Here is a 21,029-nt window from a genome sequence, read left to right as displayed (position 1 = left end):
TCTTAAGCAGTGTAGACTGGTCATTGACGACGTGGTAGAGATATCGCGTCGATACCAGATCTTCTGTCGTTCATGATGTTGAGGATATGGAGAACGAAGAAAGAGGACGGGAGACTGGTGGGGTGGTTTTGACTGGTTGCTTGTCTATCTGGCTGGCGGCACTTTCAGGACCGGTTGGCTGATCAACGAATGAGCACTGCTCTCTCGTGTGTTGCTCCTTATAGAAAAATTTAGTCAATGCACAACCCAGTCGCTAGATCCACTGGCAAGTTATATTGTACATTGGCTCAATGGAACTGGAGTTGACTGGTATCACACTACTCGCGTAGAGTACACAGATAGCGTATAGAAGGAATAGACCATCGCTGAGAAGTAACATATTATCAGCCTCTGTCAAAAGGAGAGCGAGTGCTTGTGGGCCTCGTTCTTTAGGCTGGCTGTTTGTATGTGTGTGCTTGTGCTCGATGGGATGGGTCGAGGGAGGTATGTATAGTGAGTAACGTAAGGTGGGTAGGTAGTGTGTAAAATGTGGAATTAGACAACCGATGGGTTCGATGACATGTCCGCTTTTATTTGGTAATGTCGGCGGTAATAGGTTTGCTGAGAGCCTTGAGGTGATCCTTTGATAGACCTTGTATCGGAGATTGGACCTCATTTCAAACTTGAAGAATCCGAGATTGCGCGATTTGACCCCACGGATGTTGTATATAGGACAGCATCATGAAACATGTGAGAAGCATATGATGCGTATGACGGAGAAGTCATGGAAGGCACGGAGACGACATGAGATAGGAAGAGCGTGGAAAACATGCTATATATGAGAACAATCAAAGATAGCATGCGTCCTCTGGTGGTAACAACGACATTTCCATATTCAGATCAAAGTATGGAAGTATCGAGAGAATATCCCCTCTAGATCACTCTCTTCATTGCTCTCTGCAGCTTCACCACCTCCCATCATAGGTGGATGCGGGTATGTGTACCAGGCAGTAAATATTTCCTGGTACTGAGTCTGTATATCCTGCAAAGCCGCAACTATCTCCCTGCATACTGGAAAAGGGTCGGTGCTTGGAACAGGCTTCGTGCGCGCTAGTATCGTCGTCTTCGCATTTCTCAGGCTTGGCGAGAGTACTCTTCGCCGGTGTCGGTAGGCATCATCAAGCTCGTTCCGTATTCCATTCTCTAAGATATGGATATAATATGTCCCCAAACGAAGAAGAATGATAATAGTATTGATGATTCAAAGTATAAAAAACCAAGAGTGCGGATGACCGGGCTATTCTCTGGCAATGCGGTATATTCTCACTGTCCAGCCATTATAAACATGTCGATACTGTCATTGTCCGCTGAGTGAAGCGATACCAATCAGATCGTTGATGTTCGTTTGGGGACAGGGCCATTATAGTACCACTCAGACCAGCTGATTTGTCGAAAGGTATCCTCCAGCGGTCTGGGTCTGATGGTGATTGCTTCGAGAAATATCATCATTGCAATCCTTGTCGTGGTCGTAGGAGGTTGATATAGGGCAGGACTTGCTGTCCTGTTGTTGCGGTTGTTGCAAGATGGCATGGCCGTCTCGTTTGGTGAGTTGACTCGGGTAGACATAAACCAGACATGGCGAGATAAGGGCTATTCCTCAAAAGAAGAGCTTGATACAACGCAATGGTTGCGCGGTAAAAATGGGACTGGCTAGTTGATTAGACCGGTAAATAGCACTAGGCTGTAGTATAGGAGAGGCATGATAGTTCCACGACACTCGTTTGAGGGATGGAAAACCAAACATCTCACACTTATATAATATCGTTTGATGTTGGACTTCTGCTCGCACAGTAGACTCGTATACGACAGAACGACGGACTGTTCATCCTTTCCTTTGTCAAATTGGTAAAACCCATAGGGAATGGGAGTCATAGCTATTGGCAGGTGAGGCTTGTTCTGTCCCAGAAGCTAGAGGTTCGATAGTATAAAAATTTGAGGTGTATATACCCAACAACATGGTATTCGGGTCGCTACCTGGGGACAAATGAAGGACCTTCCACATGTCGATGTCATAGACTGGGTTGGGGGATCGAGCTGGCCTTGCATGACGGTTGCAACCCAAATATGAATGAACTAGGAAGAAATTGAACCAGAAACCCATATCTGGTGCTCTCTTGAGGTACCAAAACACTCGTATAGCGTGGCCAAACATGTCGAAATCAAACACCATGTGTTTCGAGTGTAGGAAGATATATAGGAAAATATATAGGAAGAAATATAGGAAGAAGTATAGATTGCAGATGAAGAATACTATCTAGCAGGGAAGGGGTTTATATGTCTTTTCCAGCTGACAACAAGATATTGAATTGAATGTTGGTTTTCATTCAACGGTTGCATAGCCGCATTCTTAGTGAAGTATAAAAGCAAATGCTCAAAAAGGAAGGCATTCTATGTGAAGTCTCCGAAAGAGAGCTGAATGCATACTTTGATACCTAAATGAACGGGAGGTGACATCTAAACAAACCTCACTATTGAAGATGTTTGTAGGTGTCATCTTTCAGGTCTCCTTGGGCATTCACCTGTCAATGTACTTAAGCTGCGGACAGATTGGTTCTCCATTCCTTGTGAAGGAGTTGCGCAAGTCTTGGATGAGTAGCTATCCTTGCGCTTTAGTCTGCAATAGCTTCAAGTAGAATGGAAAGAAAATTCCAAAAGAATTTCATCACTGCACCCCTTATAGCTATCCAGCAATGCTAATCGAATGAAAGAAAAATGAGAAGATAGAGAACAGAATAACATAATCTACGATCAATATCCAGATACTTCTAGGTTGACTGGATGAATGAATACACAGTGCCATAGCCACTGACGTCAGCTGACACACTAGTCAGGGCCCGGGGCTACCCGTGAGAGTTCCAGGTTCCAGGTTAGGGCTGAGGGTTAGGGTGACAGATTGAGCCCTCAATACCTGTTTGCAATTTGTGCGTAGGCCTAGCTGAGCCTTACCTATACAATTTTACTATAGCAAGCAGGTCTTAAATAATAATTAAGTGGAATAGTATAAATAAGCACCTGTGAAGGCTATCCCAAGAACATGATAAAAGTAAATAAAAATTCGTGGAATACGTAAATTCATGATCATACATTCTTATAATAATAGTAGTGTTATGCCACACTCTGGAGTATGCGCTATACCACTAGATCGAAAGACCGCGCCCTGCGGTGTTAACATGTAGATTCCAGAGTAGTACGAGATTCTTACTTTCTGTAGGCAGGGATAATAAGATGCTATCTTACTCTGTAGGGCAGTATTAAAATCCCTAGTTCCTATAAACAGGGTTGGTTGGATCATTCTAGAGTAGGATAAGATTCCTAACCCCTGCAAACAGGGATAATAAGATAATATTCTCTTGAGGGTAGCATTCCAAAGTACTAGTAGTACAGAATTCTTAAGACCTGGTAACGGGACTCAAGGGTCAATAATGCTACAGGAGGCCTGAAAACAAGAAAACAATATCAGAACTTTAGGAGATAAATAGGTACCCTAACCCCCAGGACGAGAATCACAACTCAAACAACCACAGTAACAGTAGGGACATTATTTGACTACCACCAAGCTGAATAACACACTGGATACCAAGCCAACTCAAATTTGAATTCTGTGACAATATTGAGAATCTATAATGAAGCTCTCTCTTTCCCTGGGTCTCTTCACAATTATGGCGTCCTCAGTGACAGCCAAGTATTGTGAGGACCATACTTATTACTGTGGATGGAATCTTATGGATATAGGTATTCTTATATATGATCTATCATCTACCTGTGTCGATGGGTCACGTTACTGACACAATTATATAGGGATATATGGACCCGAGATTAACAACGCGCTGGCTGAGAATGGGATCCAGAGCACCGAGTTCACCAGGGGACACAGTTTGTTCTATTGCAGGAGAGATCCTAATGACGGGGTTGGCTATGCTGGGACTGCGGAATTTGAGTGTCATGACGGTGGTGAAAGGTCAAGTGACTTTTTGGATTTTGTGGGGCCAGTAAGTATCAACGCCCTCTTAGATATATCTTCTTGATTATAGAACTAACAACTGGTGAACAGTGAGGTCTTCATTATGTGAGACTGTCCATGCGGATTTATCGTCTAATCTCCACCTGTCACACCAAAGCTTGTCTTTCAAAGAGGATTTTTAGTCTGCTTATTTCTTTTCTGTTGAACACAGCAAGATATGCCTGTTCCATGAACCATGGTCCTGCCATGACTGTAAACTTAATCTTTTGATAATTGAATTTCCAACATTACTCTGCTCTAGCAGGAGACTTATTATATTCGTAGAAGTATTCTGAATCTAATAGGTAGTAAGCAGGTAATATCATAATCTATCAGTTATCATGGTACTAGTATCCCCAACTTGATACGGGTAGCATGCCTAGGCAGAAGCGAGGACTGATCAATCCCTACGAAAACCAGAGGGTCGGGCGACTCAGTATAATACTAAACCTTGATTACTGAGCAGCATGACACTGCTTATCTAGTATGATCAGGCAGGAGGAATATCCGGCATATGCGCCTATACAAACCAGCACCACGAACAGTCAAGGGCTCAAGGCACTACTGATGAGGACAAAAGGATCATGTGGCTACCTACTTTTCACCTACTCGAGAAAATAGCGTAGGGAGCATTGTCAGGCCTCAACTTCTAAGGACTAGTAGAAGTATGTGGAGTGTGTCTGAATTAAAGAAATTGATGGGTTCGATGATATGACATGTCCGGTTTGATCTGATGCGCCGAGGGTAAGATTGGGTCTCTCTGGAGGCCTTTGCGTCGAGATTTCGAACCCTCATTCTAGGAACTCTGTGTAATGACTTAGAGGTCCTTCAAGGGGGAAAACGATAGATGTATAGTATAGCATCATGAAACACATAAGAACGTGTGAGATTATGGAGAACAGAGGAGTCATAAAAGGCACGGACACAAGATGGGAGAAGAAGACATCCTCGGGCCCATTGGGAGTACGCTTCGTTGGTGTCAGCTTGCTGGCTACTCACCTCGTCCTGTACACTATTCCTGGAGATATTCTCAAGACCGCTACGCCAAAACGTTGACCAACGATTGATATAGGACAGACATAACCTGACTGATATACCCAACAGATATTGATACAGTACATTTTTCAATGGAGAGATATGATATGATATGACAATTCTAAAGCAGAGTGAAGCAGCAGTGTGGGCGAGCAGGAAGTTATCTGGCACTGTAGTGTATTCTGCTGTACTGTTATGTTGTTGTCAACATGCTAATGTGGTTTCTGTCCACAAACCAACTATTACTGACCAGGTTGTTGGGGGTTTGGTTCCGGGATAGGGCCATTGTAGTACCATCCCAGGCCATTTGGTTCCGCGCACGGTAGATTCAACTCTGTCTGGAAAAATTGACCTCGTCAGTGCTTGATGATCATGGATGAAGACCCCGATAGAGATTGATTTCATTCTTTGTCTGTGCTACTCTCCACTTCTTCATTCCTCCTAATCAGACACTATCAAGGAGCCTTGCTTCTTGAGAATTTGACCTGGGGTTGAGTGTGGAGAGCGGAGCTAGTATCCTTGGCCCAGGAATCTAATCAGCCTCTTCTCCCAATCTAAAAAAAGTCGAAGGCCATAAGCAAATGATCCTACTCCCATGTTTAGCTATTCTTTTTTTGTTGACCCAGACGAGCACTAATCAATATATAAGTATATTTGATCTAGAACGAAGTGGTGACCTGGATTCGATTCGAGGATGGAAGCTCTATCAGCAATGTGACGTTGAATGCAACATATGCGAAAGATGAGTATCCTCGTTTGTCGGGGCATCTTGACAATCTTGAACTCAGAATGGATGCTGTTCAGGATATGGGCCACGGACTTACTCCAAACATATATCCAGCTCTCCTGTTTTTGCGTCTCGTGTTTTATCTCTCGCTTAAATTGTGGAATTGATCGCTGCTCGTTTTGTTTAGATGTGAGATTTGACCCGGCCATGTGTGGTCCCTTAACACAAGGACTTAGAATCTTCTCATATTATGATATTTCAAAAAGACTGAGATTTCTAGATTAGGATAGGTTGGAGATTATGATCTGAATAGACACTCATAGAGCTTGATGCATACTATTGTTACCTCACGTAGATGTACTGTCCAAGTAAATTTAGACATATGATCTCAAACCAAACAAGAGAACCACAAACTGACGCATCATAGCCAGTGGGAATCACAGAAAGCAGCAAACAACAAATAACGATAGACAAAATTGTAAATAACATAAGACAAAAGAGATAACTATCACCACATCAATCAAACCAACTAACCAAACAAGAAGCTCATTTCCCAAACAACTTCTGCTTCAATTTATCCGCAAACCCGCTATAAGAAAGAGTCTTCTGATGCTTCTTCTCCTCTTTTTCTTTGCGACGCTGCTCATCCAAGTGAACGTTTCCTTGGCCACCACGCTGGTAACTGTTAGCATGTTGCCACGATCATTCCAAACACCACGATCAAAGATTTTAAAGGCATACCCCAACATGGTAGTCACCATCGATTGATTTGCGAACCGCCAGTTCCGGAACGACCTGGGTATCATGGGGGACGGTAGACGTTGGTCGCACGTTGGGAGAGCCGATATTGCCGGCTCCACCGCGCTATCACGATACAAATTTGTTAGAGAAAGTATATAGTATGGTGTGGATGAACTGCGCTTGGGTGACTTACACCTGCTGAGTACGCGCCGTCGCCTTGGTCGCCGTACACTCCCTCGCGAACTATACCCGCATCGACATATCTATCTTCAGCGTCAATATATTATGGTAGAATTGTATAATCCCAAATTATCAGAGACGTACGGTGTCGGATCAGCACCGATATTCCCCTGACCTGCGACACAAATGACGTTAGCTACCAACGGCTTCACAAAACAAGCGGGGTCCAAAGCAACACACCTCCCCGACCATGCGACACGATCGGCTCATGATTTTCGTTTTCGACCATGACTACCATAAAAACTGTGTTGTTCTTGGTTAGTAGAGATAAGCAAGGAATGGAAAAAAAAAAGGGGAAGCGCCAGGGGAAGGAAGAAGGATGGCTAGGTGCGTACCTAGGTACTAGGTAGATATGATTGACTGGAAGGAGATTGATTCGTCGCTGACTCAACCCATGCAGTTCACGAAATCAAGATTGACTTTACCTATTCCACATTCGATCAGGCGCAATGCACGGTGTTGAACCCACGATCGTCGCGATTGCGCAGGAGAGTGGGAAGTAAGTCGGGAGTGGTCGGGGTGAGGAAAGGCGGAACTTATATGGGGTAGTGGTACTGGGCAGAATGCCAGTATAATCCTGACGATAGACTTCTGACTAGTATTCTGTTTGTAATATATCCAGTCACACAATGAGCGCTCCGTGTTGACGTCGAGGATGGTACGGGGGTTGACTACCTGCCCTGCCCGGCTGTATCAGTTCCCCCATAGAGACGAGCGAGGCCTTATCGTGATTTGGTGGGCGTTGCGACTGATAAGATAAGGTCATTCCCCACTATGATTGGCCCCACCGATGATTAAAAAGTTCTTGGCGGGTCTCTAGTATCTACTCCATACAATCCTGGCCTTTCTAAGGACAGTGGTAACTATAACTAGTAGAAAAGGAGTGGAGAATACAATTACAGTCTGGTGGTAAGTACACACAAAGCACAATATGAAAACAAACAGAGATAAAGAAAAGACTACGGCGACTTTGGCTACGGTCTCCACCCGTTCAAGATGGGCAAGATTAAGAGATCGACATGACGCAGCCTCACTCACTCTTTCTTTTGCGCGGCTGGGCCGCCTCCGGTCGTGGGAAGACCCATGAAGATCTTGAAGGAGTCGTAGCTGCTGAGTGTTAGCGTATCTTCTCGGAGAGCCATTGATTTCAGAGAGCATGACATACATCATCCATTGCAGTCCGGTCTAAGCAGCATGTGCGGTTAGCTTGGTAGCTTCGTCCAGTAAAAAGTATACGATCACTCACCAAGGTTCCGATCATGACAATTCGGACCGGGAGTCCATTCCACAGTCCCGCGAAACCAATTTCTTTATAGATCCGGCTCATGGCAGCACCGAACGCCTCGCCCGGTTGGCGGTTGGCGTTCAGCTTGCTGACCATCACATCGGCAGGGTGCGAGACCGCCGCACACAGAATACCAGCAATGTACCCACCGGTGAAGGCGACACCCGTCTGGGCCCCCTTGCTGTAATCCGTCTTTTTGCCTGGCAAATTCTTATAGATGAGCTCCACGATGGTCTCAAACGAGGCGAACTTCATCATCGTATACGGGATCTGTCGTCCCCACAGGGGATAGAGTCCCTTGTAGAGACTGCTCCGATCAATATGGCGCGCTCGACAGCCACACCCAGACCGTACTCACCCACTGACGCCTTCCTTGGCCATCACGCTGGAGATCCCGCCAAAGGTGGACCGGATATCGGGCGGGATGGTCGTCTGCCCGCGCACCTTGACAGCCTCGAACGGGCACAGCGCCACGTCCGCAATCAGCTCCGCCGACGCGCTGGCGACCAGATACAGCGATGTCTTCCACCGTTGGGCATTTTCAACCCCAACCATATCGCTGTAGAACTTTTTGAAGAACTCGTACCCACCGTATTTGAACGCTCCTTGGGCCTTTAAGCACAGTTAGTAGTAAACTCGAGAGGACTGTCCACCACCCCGCGCCCAGCTTACGCTGTATCCGAAAAATGTAGGACTCCAGCCCGTAAACACTCCCCTGATGCCCTCCGCAGTGCGGATAGTTCGAAACGCCTCGCCGTTACTCTTATACAGCTGCGGGTCCACCTGACGGCGACATTTGATGAGATCCAGGGGAGTCACCGCCGTGTGGGTAAGGCCCTATTGAGACGCAAGAGTCAGCAGCGCCAGACGATTGACTACCGCGTGGGAACTTACGCAGGCCAGCAGTCCACCCACTATACAAGAGGCGTAGTACTTGGGCGTCCAGGGTTCGATCTTCCCGGTCTTGGCCTGGGCCTTTTGACTGACGACGTCGAATTCTCTCGACGCTTCGTGAGCGAACGCATCGGCCTTCTTCTTGGTCTCGTCGACCACGCTCCATGCGGGAAAGGGCTGTCGTCTGGCGGACCCGGCTGCCTCCGGTCGATGCGCCCGCTCTGCGGAACGCCCGATGGGGTGCTGGGAGGAGAAGACCGACGTGACGATGCGCTCGGGAGGAAGCATGATTTATTTTGTTGAAGAACAATACCTGTGTGATTGGGAGAGGATGATCCCTGAGATGACTCGCGTAGACGGATGCTTGTTTGTAGGTAAGAATGAGCTGCTTATCGATCGCCCCACTGGCTAGTTGGGTGGTCTTCGGCAAGTCCTCCAAACTCAATGATCAACTGGTTAAGGAGATGGATTATGAGTTGTTTTTGTCACTGGTGGTGGTAGATTAATAGATTACATAGTAGATTAACCGATTGAATTGAAGATGGCAGTTGAGGACGCAGGTTAAATAGACTATTCCGTACAGTACACTTCATAAGCTCATTGATCGTTTTGATACCCCACTGTGATGACGTCCGTGATCGGCACCGCAGGGTTGATTAACTTAATTTATTACACTGCAGTCCGCACCCAAGTATTGGAGTATTTTTGGTTTGAGAGGTACATTTGGAGTCCCCCACTTTCTATCAGAGTGCAATGGTCACTGAGACAAGGGTGCCTGCCATGGAGTACCTCTTCAGCCCGGTCAGATAACCCCACTATGAAAATTTCACCGCTAAATCAACCATTGGAAATACAACAAGTACGAATGGACGTCTCCGCGGACTAAAACTGTATACACCGGACTAATACGACTGTACAGGAATTACTAATTAGTAACAGATCAAAAAAATAAGATCCGTGGTCTCCACCGATTAGTAATTGCTCCGTTTCGGTGATAAATTGGCCACCGGGCTTGTTCCCTAAATTTGATAAGCTTTGTCTTCAGGCTTATTTCCCCTCCCTGTCGGACTTCTATCATCTACCCATTCTCCTCGATTCAGACAATATGGCCCCCTCAATCACCATCGATACAACCGACGACTTCAGCCCGTCTTTCGCGCCAAAGACGGAGCAGAAGCGCAGTCTCCTCCTGGCCCCGCCATCGATCGCCGCCCACGAGGAAAAATTACGGGATGTCTTCACCACGTTCGACCGCTCCACCACCGACCTGCAGATGCTGGACCGGGTGTCGGCCGGGTTTGTGTCGCTTCCCGCCGATACATACGATGTGGTCATGGTTTTGACGGACAGCACCGGCGAGCGACGCGGGGAGGCCCTCCAACTTCTCAGCAGAGATGTATACAGTGTATTGGTGCCGGCGATGAAGTCTGGCGCGAAACTACAGCTGCAGGACGGTCGCATGGATGCGACGCAGGGTTTGGAGGCGATTCTGGCGGGTTTGGTCGAGAAGGATGGTGCGTTTGAGAAGCCGGCGTACCAGGAGGCTGCTGTGCCTCTGCGGTTTGGGAAGAAGAAGAAGGAGGACGAGAGTGCGGCGAAGGCGAACACAGTTTCTTTGGATGATGTTCAGGATGGAGATGAGTTGATTGATGAGGACGCGTTGCTGTCTGATGAGGATCTGAAGAGGCCCCTTCCCTCAGGTTAGTCCACCTCGGATTACCTCTCTAGAGACGTGATACTGATAGCGAACAGCGGCGAACTGCCAACCAGAGACTGCGAAGAAGCGACGACGTCCCTGCAAGGACTGCACGTGCGGACTGGCCGACCAGATCGAGCAGGAAGACAAACAGCGCGTGGAGAAGTCGGACCAAGATCTAAACGTCCTCAAGTTCAACACAGCCGATCTGAACGACGAGGTGGACTTCACAGTGCAGGGGAAGACGGGGTCGTGCAACAGTTGCTCGCTGGGAGACGCGTTCCGATGCGACAGTTGCCCGTACATCGGGTTGCCGGCGTTCAAGCCGGGTGAGGAGGTGAAGATATTGAATGATGTGGTACAGCTGTGAGCAAGGAGCAATCCTGGCTATGATTTCATATTTTACGACTGCGACGCACCTGCCGATCGATCTCGGGTTATACTTGAAGGCATAAAATACATCTTAATGGTCACTTCGTGATGGTACAAGATTATGAGTTTATTATTTTACAGCATTGTTTCGTCTCATCCTCATCTTGCTTTAGAATTTTTTTGCAATCAACAGGTATAATTATATCATATCAAATGTTCGTAAATCACACTCGGTATCGCGTAGTGGGGTTGAATACCCCTCGCGGGGCCTATTCTGCCGGGCGGTGTATTACTGGAGACTGAGCACGCGAGCACTGGATGCAATGTTGAATCTTCAACCTGGAAGGATCGATAATTTGGGATTTGTAGTCTCAAAGACTTTGCAGAAAAGAGATATTATTCCATACCAACATGGGTGTCCCAGTAAATTTTATACAGAAGCAGAATATACCCACGGGCACAAACTAGTACAAATCAGGCATCATAGGTCCAATCTGGAATAGCGCCGTTTTACTTATCGCGGCAATATGAGCGGATGTCCGCCGGGCATCGCATGGTCTGGTTTTGCTCAATATCGAGAATTGTCGGCCAGCATAGAAGTTGTCCGTCATACCAATTTGAATCCACCAACCTACTATTCTATCCAGCACGATTGATACTTAGTATTGGTTGTCACCTAACGACTGAATCCTTGAGCACGACAACGTCATCCCCCACCGATCTCGAAATTATAATCCACACATCGTCTCTCCAACCTTCTTCTCTCTCACGCCCATCGGCTACCACCATGGCATCATACTCAACCGCCAGCGAGGCATTCGCCCGCGAGAAGCTCACCCCAGCGAGCGATGCATCCACACCCCAGTCGGCCTGGGCCAACAAATACCGGGGGGTATGTACCTTCCCCTCCTCTACTCCCCAATCACACACCACCACCCACCAGCTAACAGTATAAAAAAAAAAAAGGCAACAATCGAAGACCTAGACCCACCCCCGCCCTCTCCGTCTCCCCGACGACCCCATCTCCTCCGCCATGCTGACCGCCTACGAACGCGACTACACGCACCTAACGGTGATCTCATCCACGAAGCGCTCCCTCCTCGGCTACCTCAGCATGCCGCGCCTCAAGGCCCTCCTGAAGGACGGCTCCGTCAAAGAATCCGACAGCGTCGCGACCGCCATGCAGCGGTTTAACCGCAAGCGCGGCACGTACCAGGTGATCACGATGGAGACGCCGCTGGAGGAGCTGGAGCGGTTCTTTGAGAGCGAGGCGGGCGTGGATGGGCAGGCGAGGGGGAAGCAGTCGTTTGCTGTTGTTACGGATGCGTCGAGGAAGTTTGTGCTGGGGGTGGTTACTAGGGAGGATTTGGTGGAGTTTGTGAGGAGACGGCCGACATAATATTTTCCTCTGTCTTGTGGTTAGTGCCGTTTTTTTTCGTCTTTTCTATATATATGTTGGCTCTTTTGTGGAGTGATGTTTCCGGTGCATTATCAGGCGCGGAGTATTCAACATGGTTTGGAATGACTCGTATATCTCAACATGACCGGATGTCTCTTGTTTTCTGTCTTTCAACTTGAGTTTGATCATGAGCTACATATATAAATCAACATTTTGGAAAAGCCTCAACAATAAACAAGATATCAATCAATCAAAGCAGCTAAGTCCACAACGCCAGACCATAGACCACATAGACATTACCCACTACAATCAATAAATAGATCAACAGAAAAAGAATAAGCGGGAAAGAGAAAAGAAGGGGAAAGGATGCAGCTACTGCGCCTTCTTCTCGTTCTTCCCCGCCAACGCCTCCCTCTCCTCCTTGTCATCCTGCCAAGCCACCCAGATATAAGTGAACAGGACGACATTGGCCGTGATGGCCGCCGTGATGCCCCCGACAGTAGCGGACCCTGCACACTGTTAGCATTGCTGTACAGGGTATATATAATCTGCTGCGAGCAGCCCCTTCAAGCGGATGGGAAGTATCATACCGCCAAAATCCACAGTGACAAAGTACATGCCGATGGGCGTGGTGATCATGGCGGCGGTGAAGCCGAGGAGTTTGTAGATAACGTGTCTGGTTAGAGTTAGTTTTGTCATTGAGTAATTGATTGATGGATGGGTTGAGGGATAGCCAGTAACTATAGCTGGGCGACTTACTTGGGAACCACGGGTGATACATCGGAGGCAGAAGGCTTGGTCTCCATTGATGTTGAGGGGTCCACGGGGGACTGGCTCTGTGGACGGTTGATGGCCATGGTGGAGAGAGATAAGTCGTCTTTACGAACAATGAGATACTGTAGAGAGGTTGATATAACCCTTTCGATTGTTGGATAAGTCAACAGAGACAGAGAATTGAGTTAGGATGGAGTCGTAATAGTGTATGGAATGCGACGATGATGAGAACGGGAGATCGCTGCGGGTCGCTGATTGGTGGATGGGAGGAGCTCCGCTGTCAGGACTGATACCGTGATCTTTTCAGTTATTAGAATGAATAAGGATAGTATTAATTGGGCTATTGAATATATTAATTTCAAGAAAGAAAGACTTATGTGTTCGAAAACAAGGTTCTTGAGTATCCTGATATGGATGGTTAATTGATCTGTCTCACGTGACCGGGCGCGTCTCGGCGCGTTTGCGGAGAAGAAAAAAAAAGTAAAAAAGGACCAGAAAGTGCCAGGATGAAGAGAGAAAGTCAAAAGTGAGACCCAACAGTCGCATCTCCTCCTGAACCGGATCATGTTAGTCCCATCCCATCCAGCTGGGTTCTTTTGAAAAAGTTTGCTCCCACTATGGACGACTTAATACCTGACACCCCCGTCCGCGACAGAAAAGTTGTCCCCGGCACTCCGACCGACCCCAGAGAGGATCAGGACTACGAGACCGTTGCCACCCTTCCTCTGCCAGATCGCTACCACCAACCACCCGCAGCATCCCAATCCTGGACCCCGGTCTCTCAGCGTCTGACACAACCCACGCAGATCGTCGAGGTCCCCAATTCTGCAAAAACCATCCAGGTTCCCGCCTCGTCGCCTCCGCCCTCTTCCTCTCCCTCTCGTCCCACGGCCACCGCTGGCCGCCTGTCCACTTTTCTCGCCCCGGCCGGTACCCGATTCTGTCCCCCTGCCTTCACCGGCCCTGCGAAGCGTGCCCCAGCGGTAGATCTCGACGACGACGGCCCGACCTATCGTGGTGGTTCGTCTGACGACGACGACGCGCTGACTTTGCGAAATACCGATATCAAACCCGCCCAGTTCACCAAGTCCTCGCGAAGTCCGGAGAAAGTTATGGGCTCCCCCGTGGGTAACGGCGGCGGTAGTGCCATGGACCGGTTCAAGGAGATCACTTCCTCCTCGCTCTACAACCCCCAGGGCGCGAAACGGTCCGCGTCCCAACTCGATCTCGCCCCGAAAGGGATATCCGTCAAGAAACCCCGTCAGGATGCCCCGTCCCGCGCCCACCCGGTGAATATGGACATGGACATCTCGTCGGTACATGAGATTGAAGATTTTCAGACCCGGGCGAAGGTGGAGCGCATGCTGAAGATCGTCCCCCAGAAGTCTGTCCAGGAGTGCCTGTACGCCCTACTGACCAAGCGCGGCAACTACGAACATGCGCTGGAGTACGTGGTCATGATGAACGACGATGGGGAACCGTTTGTCATCGAATCGTCCGAAGATGAGCTGAGTGCGAGCCAGCGTATCTCGCCGGTCGCGCCCGCAAAGCAGCAGATCAAGGCGCGGGGGACCATCCAGGGCAAATGGTCCGCCATGCGCCTGCAGAAGAACCCCCCGCCCCAGAAGTCCAGCAATGCGCCACCGCCCCAGGAGGATGCGAAACCGCGGAGACGGTTGATGAGGGGCCCCAAGAGCCGGGAGACCCGGCAGTCATCCCCGGAGTCGGATCGGTCTCTCTCGCCGCCGCGCCCGGCGCAGACGTCCGGGAGACTGGTTCAGGGACGGAAGCCGGCCTCGCCCGCGCGATCGGAGTCTCCTGAGGCCCTGTTGATTGACGATGACTCGGATTCCGGCGTCGAGGAGGTTCCCGAGATTGATGGGTCCGTGGAAGTGAAGGTGCTCAACTTTTTCAACACGTGCAACATCCTTGACCTGGCCGACATCGCAGCCATCACGGAAGATATCGCCAAGTTCCTCGTGTCGCACCGACCCTTCCGTTCGTTGAATGCCGTTCGTGCCGTCCCCGCTCCGACCGCGGACCAGTCGGCGAAGCCCAAGGGCAGCCGCGGGCGGAAGACGCCCAAGCCTATCGGAGAGAAGATTGTGGACAAGTGTTTGGATATGTGGGTCGGATACGAAGCGGTGGACTCCTTGGTCGCGCAGTGCGAGGAGCTGGGCCGGCCGGTTGCGACGGAGATGAAGAAATGGGGCGTGGACATCTTCGGCAAGCGGGAAGGGGAACTGGAGCTGGTGTCGATTGACCCCGGGGCGTCGCATGACTCTGGGATCGGCACCCCGGCCAGCCAGCATTCGGAAGAGGACAGCGACGGCCCCGGCGTCGGGCCCCGCAAGAACCGGTTTATCTCGCAGCCCGCCATCATGCGCGAAGATCTGAAGATGAAGAATTACCAGGTGGTCGGGATCAACTGGCTGTCGCTGCTCTTCGAGAAGGAGCTGAGCTGTATCCTGGCCGACGACATGGGTCTGGGCAAGACGTGCCAGGTGATTGCGTTTCTGGCCCACCTGTACGAGAAGGGCATCAAGGGACCGCATCTGATCGTGGTCCCGTCGTCGACGATCGAGAACTGGCTCCGAGAGTTCCAGAAATTCTGCCCCGCGCTGTCCGTGATGCCGTACTATGCCAACCAGAGCGGGCGCGCCGAGATCCGCGAGACCATCGAAAACAACCGCGAGGATATCAACGTGGTCATCACGACGTACACGATCGCCAAGGCGAAAGTGGACGCCCATTTCCTCCGCAACATGGATTTCTGCGCCTGCGTCTACGACGAGGGCCACATGCTGAAGAGCAGCACCTCGGTGCTCTACGAAAAACTGATCCGCATTCCCGCTCGCTTCAAGCTCCTGTTGACCGGCACCCCGCTGCAGAACAACCTCCAGGAGCTCGCGTCCCTGCTGGGATTCATCCTGCCAAAGGTGTTCAACGAGCGCAAGGAGGATCTCCAGTACGTGTTCGCGAATAAGGCCAAGACCGTGGACGAGACCCACTCGGCGCTGCTCTCTGCGCAGCGGATCGAACGTGCCAAGTCGATGCTGAAGCCGTTTGTGCTGCGGCGGAAGAAGCACCAGGTCATCGACCTCCCCGCCAAGGTCTCCCACGTGGAATACTGCGAGATGAACACGGCCCAGAAGGAGATCTACGAGCACGAAAAGGAGGAAGTCCGCAAGCTAATTGCCGATCGCGCAGCCGGCAAGAAAACCGGCAACAAGTCCGCCAACATCCTCATGAAGCTCCGCCAGGCGGCGATCCACCCCCTGCTCTACCGGCGGCACTACAACGACACGATCCTCAGCCGGATGGCCAAGGCATGCCTAAAGGAAGAGCAGTGGTCGATGTCAAACCCGAACATCATCTACGAAGAACTGCAAGCCTACAACGACTTCGAATGCCATACCATGTGCGTGAAGAACCCTAACTCGCTCGGCAAATTCGCCCTCAAGAACGCCGAATGGATGGACTCGGGCAAGGTCGACCGGCTGTGCGAGCTGCTCAAGCGGTTCAAGGAGAAGGGCGACCGCACGCTCGTCTTCTCGCAGTTCACCATGGTCATGGACATCCTGGAGCACGTGCTCGAGAACCAGCATCTGGGCTTCGTGCGCCTCGACGGCCGCACCAACGTCGAAGACCGCCAGTCCATCCTCGACGCCTTCCACGAGCGCACCGACATCCCCGTCTTCCTGCTATCCACCAAGGCCGGCGGCGCGGGCATCAACCTCGCCTGCGCGAACAAGGTCATCATCTTCGACTCCTCCTTCAACCCCCAGGAAGACGTGCAGGCTGAGAACCGCGCCCACCGTGTCGGTCAGACCCGCGACGTGGAGGTCATCCGTCTCGTCACTAAGGACACTATCGAAGAGCAGATCTACGCACTGGGCCAGACCAAGCTCGCCCTTGACCAGGCTGTCGTCGGCGAAGACGCTGCTGAATCTAAGAAGACTGAAGAAGCGGGCATGAAGGTCGTTGAGGATATGGTGCTTGCTGATATCAAGGAGTAACCAATTCCCCCCCCCCCCCCCCGCTCTCTGATTCTCGTCTTATTTTTCCTTTCTCCTTTTTCGTTTTTGTTTGGTTTTTGTTTCCCCTGAAGATATCCATCCGCATATGCAGTTTGTACATGCGTGTTGATCCCGCTTAGATATCTACGTTTGTTACAAGCGGCCTAGACCATCGTCCATTATTACGCAGAGACTCTTGTTTTTATCTATGTTTGTTATTGTCATTGCAGAAGGAGTTTCATGTCATCTACTCTACTTATTTTATTCTTTGTTTACAACAAGACTTTTATCACCTTGTCCTAGCGTTGTTGACACAGTTGTATTGCTTGCTTCTTGCTTGGTTGTCTGCATATTGCAAAAGACAAGATAAGACAAGGCAAGATGTACTACACTACACTACACTACAAGGCATTCTTGCTTGTCTTTCATGGGATCCATTTCAGGTCATTATTTTCCACGGGAAAGTTTCCATCATCGTGTGGTAGGTTGGTTGATTGGTTCTAGCACGGACTACACATATATTCGATGGTGGGTGGTGTTGCTATTATTACAGCTGTCTCCACTGCGTTCTGTTCGAGAAAGGGGTCATTTCCGCTGGGTTCGCCTATCTTGAATATTATCAATTTCGTCTTTTTTTCTTTATTATTTTTTCTTCATTTTTGGCCATGCGTGGGGCGGGGAATGCTGGGTTGGGTTTTTAATTTATTTACTTTATTGGGGACTACATTACTATTCCTAGTACTATTACTATAACTATCATGATCATTATATTCTTATCTCGCTGTAGAACAAGCACGACTATAGAGTAAGTAGGTCATACGTGATATAAGCGATGGTGACATTTCAAGTATAGATTTACTGAAGCTCCAAAGAACGGCTTCTCTCATGATTCATATGTAGGCTTGTATTGTATATACAGATATACCAGGAAATGATAATAAGAATAAATATCTAGAAACTCCAACAAGAAACCAACAGTGCTTCATTAAGTAGGTTAAAACACCGACAATGCAAATCGGCCGTATCAAGTGTCAATCATTTAACGAGTAGGAAAGATATGGTAATGCCGTAACTTTTGTTCTGGGTTGATATCAATATGCAGGGGGGAAAAAAAGTAAGACGAATGTGAAATAGAAAAAATGAGAAAAAAAACGCTGAGAGGTATAGAAGAGATGATCTATGCAGCTAGTTTCTGCTGCTGAGAAGCTTCGGGAGCCGTCTCTTCGGGCTGGGGTTTTGTCGGGCTCGGGAAGGCACTCGTGCGGATGGGACCGCCGCCGCTAGGGGGTGACGGGGTGGGTTTCGAGCGGGGAGCGCCGCCTGCTGCGCGGGCGGACTCGTTTTGCTCGAGGGCTTGCTGAACGGCTTTGCTGTGATTGTTTGTCGTAGTAGTGGAAACGGTGGAAGTGGAGGTAGTAGCAGTGCTGGGAAGAGCGGTCCCGTTGGCGGTGATGGAGCGCGATGCCAGGCCCATCAGTTCGTCGACGCGCTGAGCCTCGGGGATGAGATCCGGGAATTTGAGGAGATAGCAGTAGTCGGCGTAGCTCTTAGAGTCTCTGGCGATCTTGAATTCGCGGTCCTTGCCGGGGAGGAGTATGTTCATGAGAAACTTGGTGTTGCCGAAGCGGTTTTCGATCCCGATCGCCGCCTGGAGATAGTCGTAGACGACTTCGCGCCAGTGGAGGAGGCCGCCCTCGGCGAGGGTGCGGAAGCAAGACGGGTTGGATTCTGCGGCCGTGGCGACCATGGCGCCGTCGACGCCGTACTCGGCGATCAGGGCGAGGGCCTCGTCGCGCGAGGTGACGTCGCCGTTCATGACGCAGGCGATGCCGGCGTTGTGGCACACGTTGGCGACCATGCGCAGCTGGTCGCGGATGGCGCGCTCGCGGGCCGCATGGGGGTTGTGCGGCAGTGGACGGTCAGGCCGGTGATGCCGGTCTGGACGAGGCGGGAGACGAGGGTCTCGGTGAGGTCGGGTTCGCCGAGGATGCGGATCTTGACGGAGATGCCGATCTGGAAGGGCGTACCGACGTCGCGGACGAGAGCCTCGAGGATGGAGACCAGACGCTCGGGGTCCTTGAGCAGGGCGGCACCCATGCCGCCGGAGGTGCTGAAGGGTTTGGGGCAGCCCGAGTTGACGTCGATGCCGGAGACGTCGGCGGCGATGAGCGTGGCTGCCTCGACGGCGCGGTCTGGGCTCGCGGTGCCGATCTGGAAGATGTGGCGGTTCTTCTCGCGCGCGGGATCGATGCGGTAGATGATGGAGTCCTTGTCGGCTTCGCTGGGGCGGCCACCGTTGGACGGCCGACGGATGAATTCAACGATCCCGGTCCGCGGGTTCACGCGGCGGGTGGTGCCTATGAGGGCGCGATCGATGGTCTCGGGACCCCAGACTAGGTCTGCACCGTATTTGAGGGCGAGAAGGCGTGTGGGCAATTCGCCGGAGCGCACCATCGGGGCCAGGACGACCTTCCCCCGGTAGTCGACGCCATTCGCGGGGATAGGGACACGAGGGGTGGAAGAGAGCGCAGTCATCGTGGAGCGGAGAAATCTGAGCATATCATATCCGAACGGAAGGAGGGAAGCGTCGTCGATCAGAAGTCGGACTGATGATCGAGGGAGAAAGCCGAGAGCAGTCCGTCCTGAGATGAAGTTTTTCGTGTCATTCCTGGAGAATCTGGCGATCAGGCCGAAAATCTGATAGTCACGTGGTGATAGGATAAGCTTTCGTATTATTACGAAAATATTTTACATAAATTACGATTGGTGTAATTCAGTCTATTTTATAGTCCGTATCATGTATATAATTCAAGCATTTGTTATATTTATATCTTACATTTATATTGTATATAGATATCGCGTGACAAAGTCATATAGATCAAGCATTGAATACGGTGGAAGGGAATGTCGCCTCGTGGCAAGTGTTGCCACCAAATCCAGGCACACAGGCCCACATGGCGACCTCTTTCTCTCGACTAATTTGCAGAGAAGCTTTCATGGAAGACTTCCATGGCTCCGACCCATTATCCAATCTGGTTTGGTTGGGACGGGAGCAGGATTCGTCACAGCAGACGCAGCGAGGCAAATCCAGAGGACCAGACGAACCAGGGGTGGATGCGAGTGGAGCCATTCATAATCGAAACAGTCCGAACTAGGTCTTGATGATTGACAGGGTGAGTGGCCAGTGGCCAGTGGCCAGCTGGCATTGTGGGATAGTATGCATGGTGCATGACGGGGGAGTGTCAAGTGTGTCAATCTATGAGACAGAAGTCGAGAAAGGAACATAATCTTCAATATAATCCATAGAGAGAGATCATGATTAGAAGAGTCCATAGTCCAGTATAGGCAAAGGTCAACCTCGGAAAGACACGCCGAGGCCGAAATCAGGCCGGGAAGAATCTCCCCTACAATTTCTTTCTTTTCTTCTTCTTCCCTTCTTTCCTCCTCACTCTGGATTGAACCCTTGGAAATTATTCAGTGAACGGAACTGGCCAACAAATCAATTGGTCAACAATTCAATTGATCCTGAATCAATGTTTCCAGGAGTGATTCGAGCTCCATCCACCCGACCCTGCATCATTCTCCCACACGGTTTGACCGCAGCTCCGATTCGGGCCCGTCGTTATTGGCGCCCATCCGCAACGCTGGCTCCCCCCACTAAACAAGCCACCCCTCCTTCTCCCTCCTCTCTCTCCGCCCCTCTTCCCTTTTCTTCTCCTTCTCTCTCGACTTCTCTTTCTTCCTCCCCATCTATCTCGAGTCCCTCCGCTCGTGTTAATCAGATTTCGAGACATCTTTCTTCTTCCGC

At 50.1% G+C, this 21,029-nt stretch overlaps 10 protein-coding genes across 10 annotated transcripts; 4 read left to right on the top strand and 6 right to left on the bottom strand.

Moving 5' to 3' along the window:
* Positions 1-110: 110 nt before the first annotated feature.
* Positions 111-922, bottom strand: P168DRAFT_6543 (uncharacterized protein). The gene is made up of 2 exons (XM_024842081.1): positions 282-922; positions 111-217 (listed from the first exon to the last, which is right to left on the bottom strand). The coding sequence occupies exons 1-2, from the start codon at positions 653-655 to the stop codon at positions 145-147; spliced, it is 447 nt and encodes a 148-aa protein (XP_024696622.1). The 5' UTR covers positions 656-922; the 3' UTR covers positions 111-144.
* A 2,640-nt stretch (positions 923-3,562) lies between these two features.
* P168DRAFT_6530 (uncharacterized protein) lies at positions 3,563-4,291 on the top strand. The gene is made up of 3 exons (XM_024842080.1): positions 3,563-3,771; positions 3,838-4,028; positions 4,091-4,291. Exons 1-3 carry the CDS (start codon positions 3,663-3,665, stop codon positions 4,091-4,093), a joined length of 303 nt encoding a protein of 100 aa, XP_024696621.1. The 5' UTR covers positions 3,563-3,662; the 3' UTR covers positions 4,094-4,291.
* Positions 4,292-6,347: 2,056 nt separating this feature from the next.
* Positions 6,348-7,011, bottom strand: P168DRAFT_277662 (DUF3602 domain-containing protein; the record flags this gene model as incomplete). Its single annotated transcript, XM_024835622.1, has 5 exons — positions 6,348-6,476; positions 6,543-6,665; positions 6,736-6,805; positions 6,867-6,897; positions 6,963-7,011. The coding sequence occupies 5 exons, from the start codon at positions 7,009-7,011 to the stop codon at positions 6,348-6,350; spliced, it is 402 nt and encodes a 133-aa protein (XP_024696620.1).
* A 644-nt stretch (positions 7,012-7,655) lies between these two features.
* On the bottom strand, positions 7,656-9,687 carry P168DRAFT_286185 (putative mitochondrial phosphate carrier protein). Its single transcript, XM_024836294.1, has 6 exons — positions 8,962-9,687; positions 8,740-8,904; positions 8,426-8,679; positions 8,029-8,374; positions 7,948-7,967; positions 7,656-7,889 (listed from the first exon to the last, which is right to left on the bottom strand). Exons 1-6 carry the CDS (start codon positions 9,247-9,249, stop codon positions 7,817-7,819), a joined length of 1,146 nt encoding a protein of 381 aa, XP_024696619.1. The 5' UTR covers positions 9,250-9,687; the 3' UTR covers positions 7,656-7,816.
* A 318-nt stretch (positions 9,688-10,005) lies between these two features.
* On the top strand, positions 10,006-11,220 carry P168DRAFT_262089 (Fe-S cluster assembly protein dre2). The gene is made up of 2 exons (XM_024834729.1): positions 10,006-10,661; positions 10,714-11,220. The coding sequence occupies exons 1-2, from the start codon at positions 10,067-10,069 to the stop codon at positions 11,025-11,027; spliced, it is 909 nt and encodes a 302-aa protein (XP_024696618.1). The 5' UTR covers positions 10,006-10,066; the 3' UTR covers positions 11,028-11,220.
* A 378-nt stretch (positions 11,221-11,598) lies between these two features.
* On the top strand, positions 11,599-12,428 carry P168DRAFT_300794 (putative cystathionine beta-synthase (beta-thionase); the record flags this gene model as incomplete). The annotated part of the gene is made up of 2 exons (XM_024838468.1): positions 11,599-11,921; positions 12,015-12,428. The coding sequence occupies exons 1-2, from the start codon at positions 11,817-11,819 to the stop codon at positions 12,426-12,428; spliced, it is 519 nt and encodes a 172-aa protein (XP_024696617.1). The 5' UTR covers positions 11,599-11,816.
* A 186-nt stretch (positions 12,429-12,614) lies between these two features.
* Positions 12,615-13,575, bottom strand: P168DRAFT_6449 (vacuolar ATPase assembly integral membrane protein VMA21). The gene is made up of 3 exons (XM_024842076.1): positions 13,188-13,575; positions 13,019-13,104; positions 12,615-12,937 (listed from the first exon to the last, which is right to left on the bottom strand). The coding sequence occupies exons 1-3, from the start codon at positions 13,283-13,285 to the stop codon at positions 12,801-12,803; spliced, it is 321 nt and encodes a 106-aa protein (XP_024696616.1). The 5' UTR covers positions 13,286-13,575; the 3' UTR covers positions 12,615-12,800.
* A 134-nt stretch (positions 13,576-13,709) lies between these two features.
* On the top strand, positions 13,710-17,221 carry P168DRAFT_262086 (DEAD/DEAH box helicase; the record flags this gene model as incomplete). Its single annotated transcript, XM_024834728.1, has 1 exon — positions 13,710-17,221. Exon 1 carries the CDS (start codon positions 13,820-13,822, stop codon positions 17,219-17,221), a length of 3,402 nt encoding a protein of 1,133 aa, XP_024696615.1. The 5' UTR covers positions 13,710-13,819.
* Positions 17,222-18,110: 889 nt separating this feature from the next.
* On the bottom strand, positions 18,111-19,857 carry P168DRAFT_286182 (tRNA-dihydrouridine(20) synthase (NAD(+))). The gene is made up of 2 exons (XM_024836293.1): positions 19,139-19,857; positions 18,111-19,103 (listed from the first exon to the last, which is right to left on the bottom strand). The coding sequence occupies exons 1-2, from the start codon at positions 19,754-19,756 to the stop codon at positions 18,399-18,401; spliced, it is 1,323 nt and encodes a 440-aa protein (XP_024696614.1). The 5' UTR covers positions 19,757-19,857; the 3' UTR covers positions 18,111-18,398.
* A 218-nt stretch (positions 19,858-20,075) lies between these two features.
* P168DRAFT_6433 (uncharacterized protein) lies at positions 20,076-20,606 on the bottom strand. The gene has a single exon (XM_024842075.1). It carries the CDS (start codon positions 20,552-20,554, stop codon positions 20,216-20,218), a length of 339 nt encoding a protein of 112 aa, XP_024696613.1. The 5' UTR covers positions 20,555-20,606; the 3' UTR covers positions 20,076-20,215.
* Positions 20,607-21,029: the final 423 nt, after the last annotated feature.

Source organism: Aspergillus campestris, assembly GCF_002847485.1.
Source record: "Aspergillus campestris IBT 28561 chromosome Unknown P168scaffold_1, whole genome shotgun sequence".
NCBI classification, from domain to species: Eukaryota; Fungi; Ascomycota; class Eurotiomycetes; order Eurotiales; family Aspergillaceae; genus Aspergillus; species Aspergillus campestris.
This window is presented reverse-complemented; position numbering and strand designations above follow the sequence as displayed.

Bases quoted from the DNA above. Each gene is read 5' to 3' on its own strand.
- P168DRAFT_262089 (XM_024834729.1), top strand. From the start codon at position 10,067: ATGGCCCCCTCAATCACCATCGATACAACCGACGACTTCAGCCCGTCT. The intron at 10,662-10,713 runs GTTAGTCCACCT...GATAGCGAACAG, and splicing joins GAAGAGGCCCCTTCCCTCAG to CGGCGAACTGCCAACCAGAG.
- P168DRAFT_286185 (XM_024836294.1), bottom strand. From the start codon at position 9,249: ATGCTTCCTCCCGAGCGCATCGTCACGTCGGTCTTCTCCTCCCAGCAC. The intron at 8,375-8,425 runs GTGAGTACGGTC...TGATCGGAGCAG, and splicing joins GCCAAGGAAGGCGTCAGTGG to TCTCTACAAGGGACTCTATC. The intron at 7,890-7,947 runs GTATGTCATGCT...AACACTCAGCAG, and splicing joins ACCGGACTGCAATGGATGAT to CTACGACTCCTTCAAGATCT.
- P168DRAFT_286182 (XM_024836293.1), bottom strand. From the start codon at position 19,756: ATGACTGCGCTCTCTTCCACCCCTCGTGTCCCTATCCCCGCGAATGGC. The intron at 19,104-19,138 runs GTCCACTGCCGC...GCGGCCCGCGAG, and splicing joins CCGGCATCACCGGCCTGACC to CGCGCCATCCGCGACCAGCT.
- P168DRAFT_6530 (XM_024842080.1), top strand. From the start codon at position 3,663: ATGAAGCTCTCTCTTTCCCTGGGTCTCTTCACAATTATGGCGTCCTCA. The intron at 3,772-3,837 runs GTATTCTTATAT...ACAATTATATAG, and splicing joins ATGGAATCTTATGGATATAG to GGATATATGGACCCGAGATT.
- P168DRAFT_6543 (XM_024842081.1), bottom strand. From the start codon at position 655: ATGAGGTCCAATCTCCGATACAAGGTCTATCAAAGGATCACCTCAAGG. The intron at 218-281 runs GTACAATATAAC...TTTTTCTATAAG, and splicing joins TCCAGTTCCATTGAGCCAAT to GAGCAACACACGAGAGAGCA.
- P168DRAFT_6449 (XM_024842076.1), bottom strand. From the start codon at position 13,285: ATGGCCATCAACCGTCCACAGAGCCAGTCCCCCGTGGACCCCTCAACA. The intron at 13,105-13,187 runs GTAAGTCGCCCA...AACTCTAACCAG, and splicing joins GTATCACCCGTGGTTCCCAA to ACACGTTATCTACAAACTCC. The intron at 12,938-13,018 runs GTATGATACTTC...AACAGTGTGCAG, and splicing joins TGTCACTGTGGATTTTGGCG to GGTCCGCTACTGTCGGGGGC.
- P168DRAFT_6433 (XM_024842075.1), bottom strand. From the start codon at position 20,554: ATGGACTCTTCTAATCATGATCTCTCTCTATGGATTATATTGAAGATT.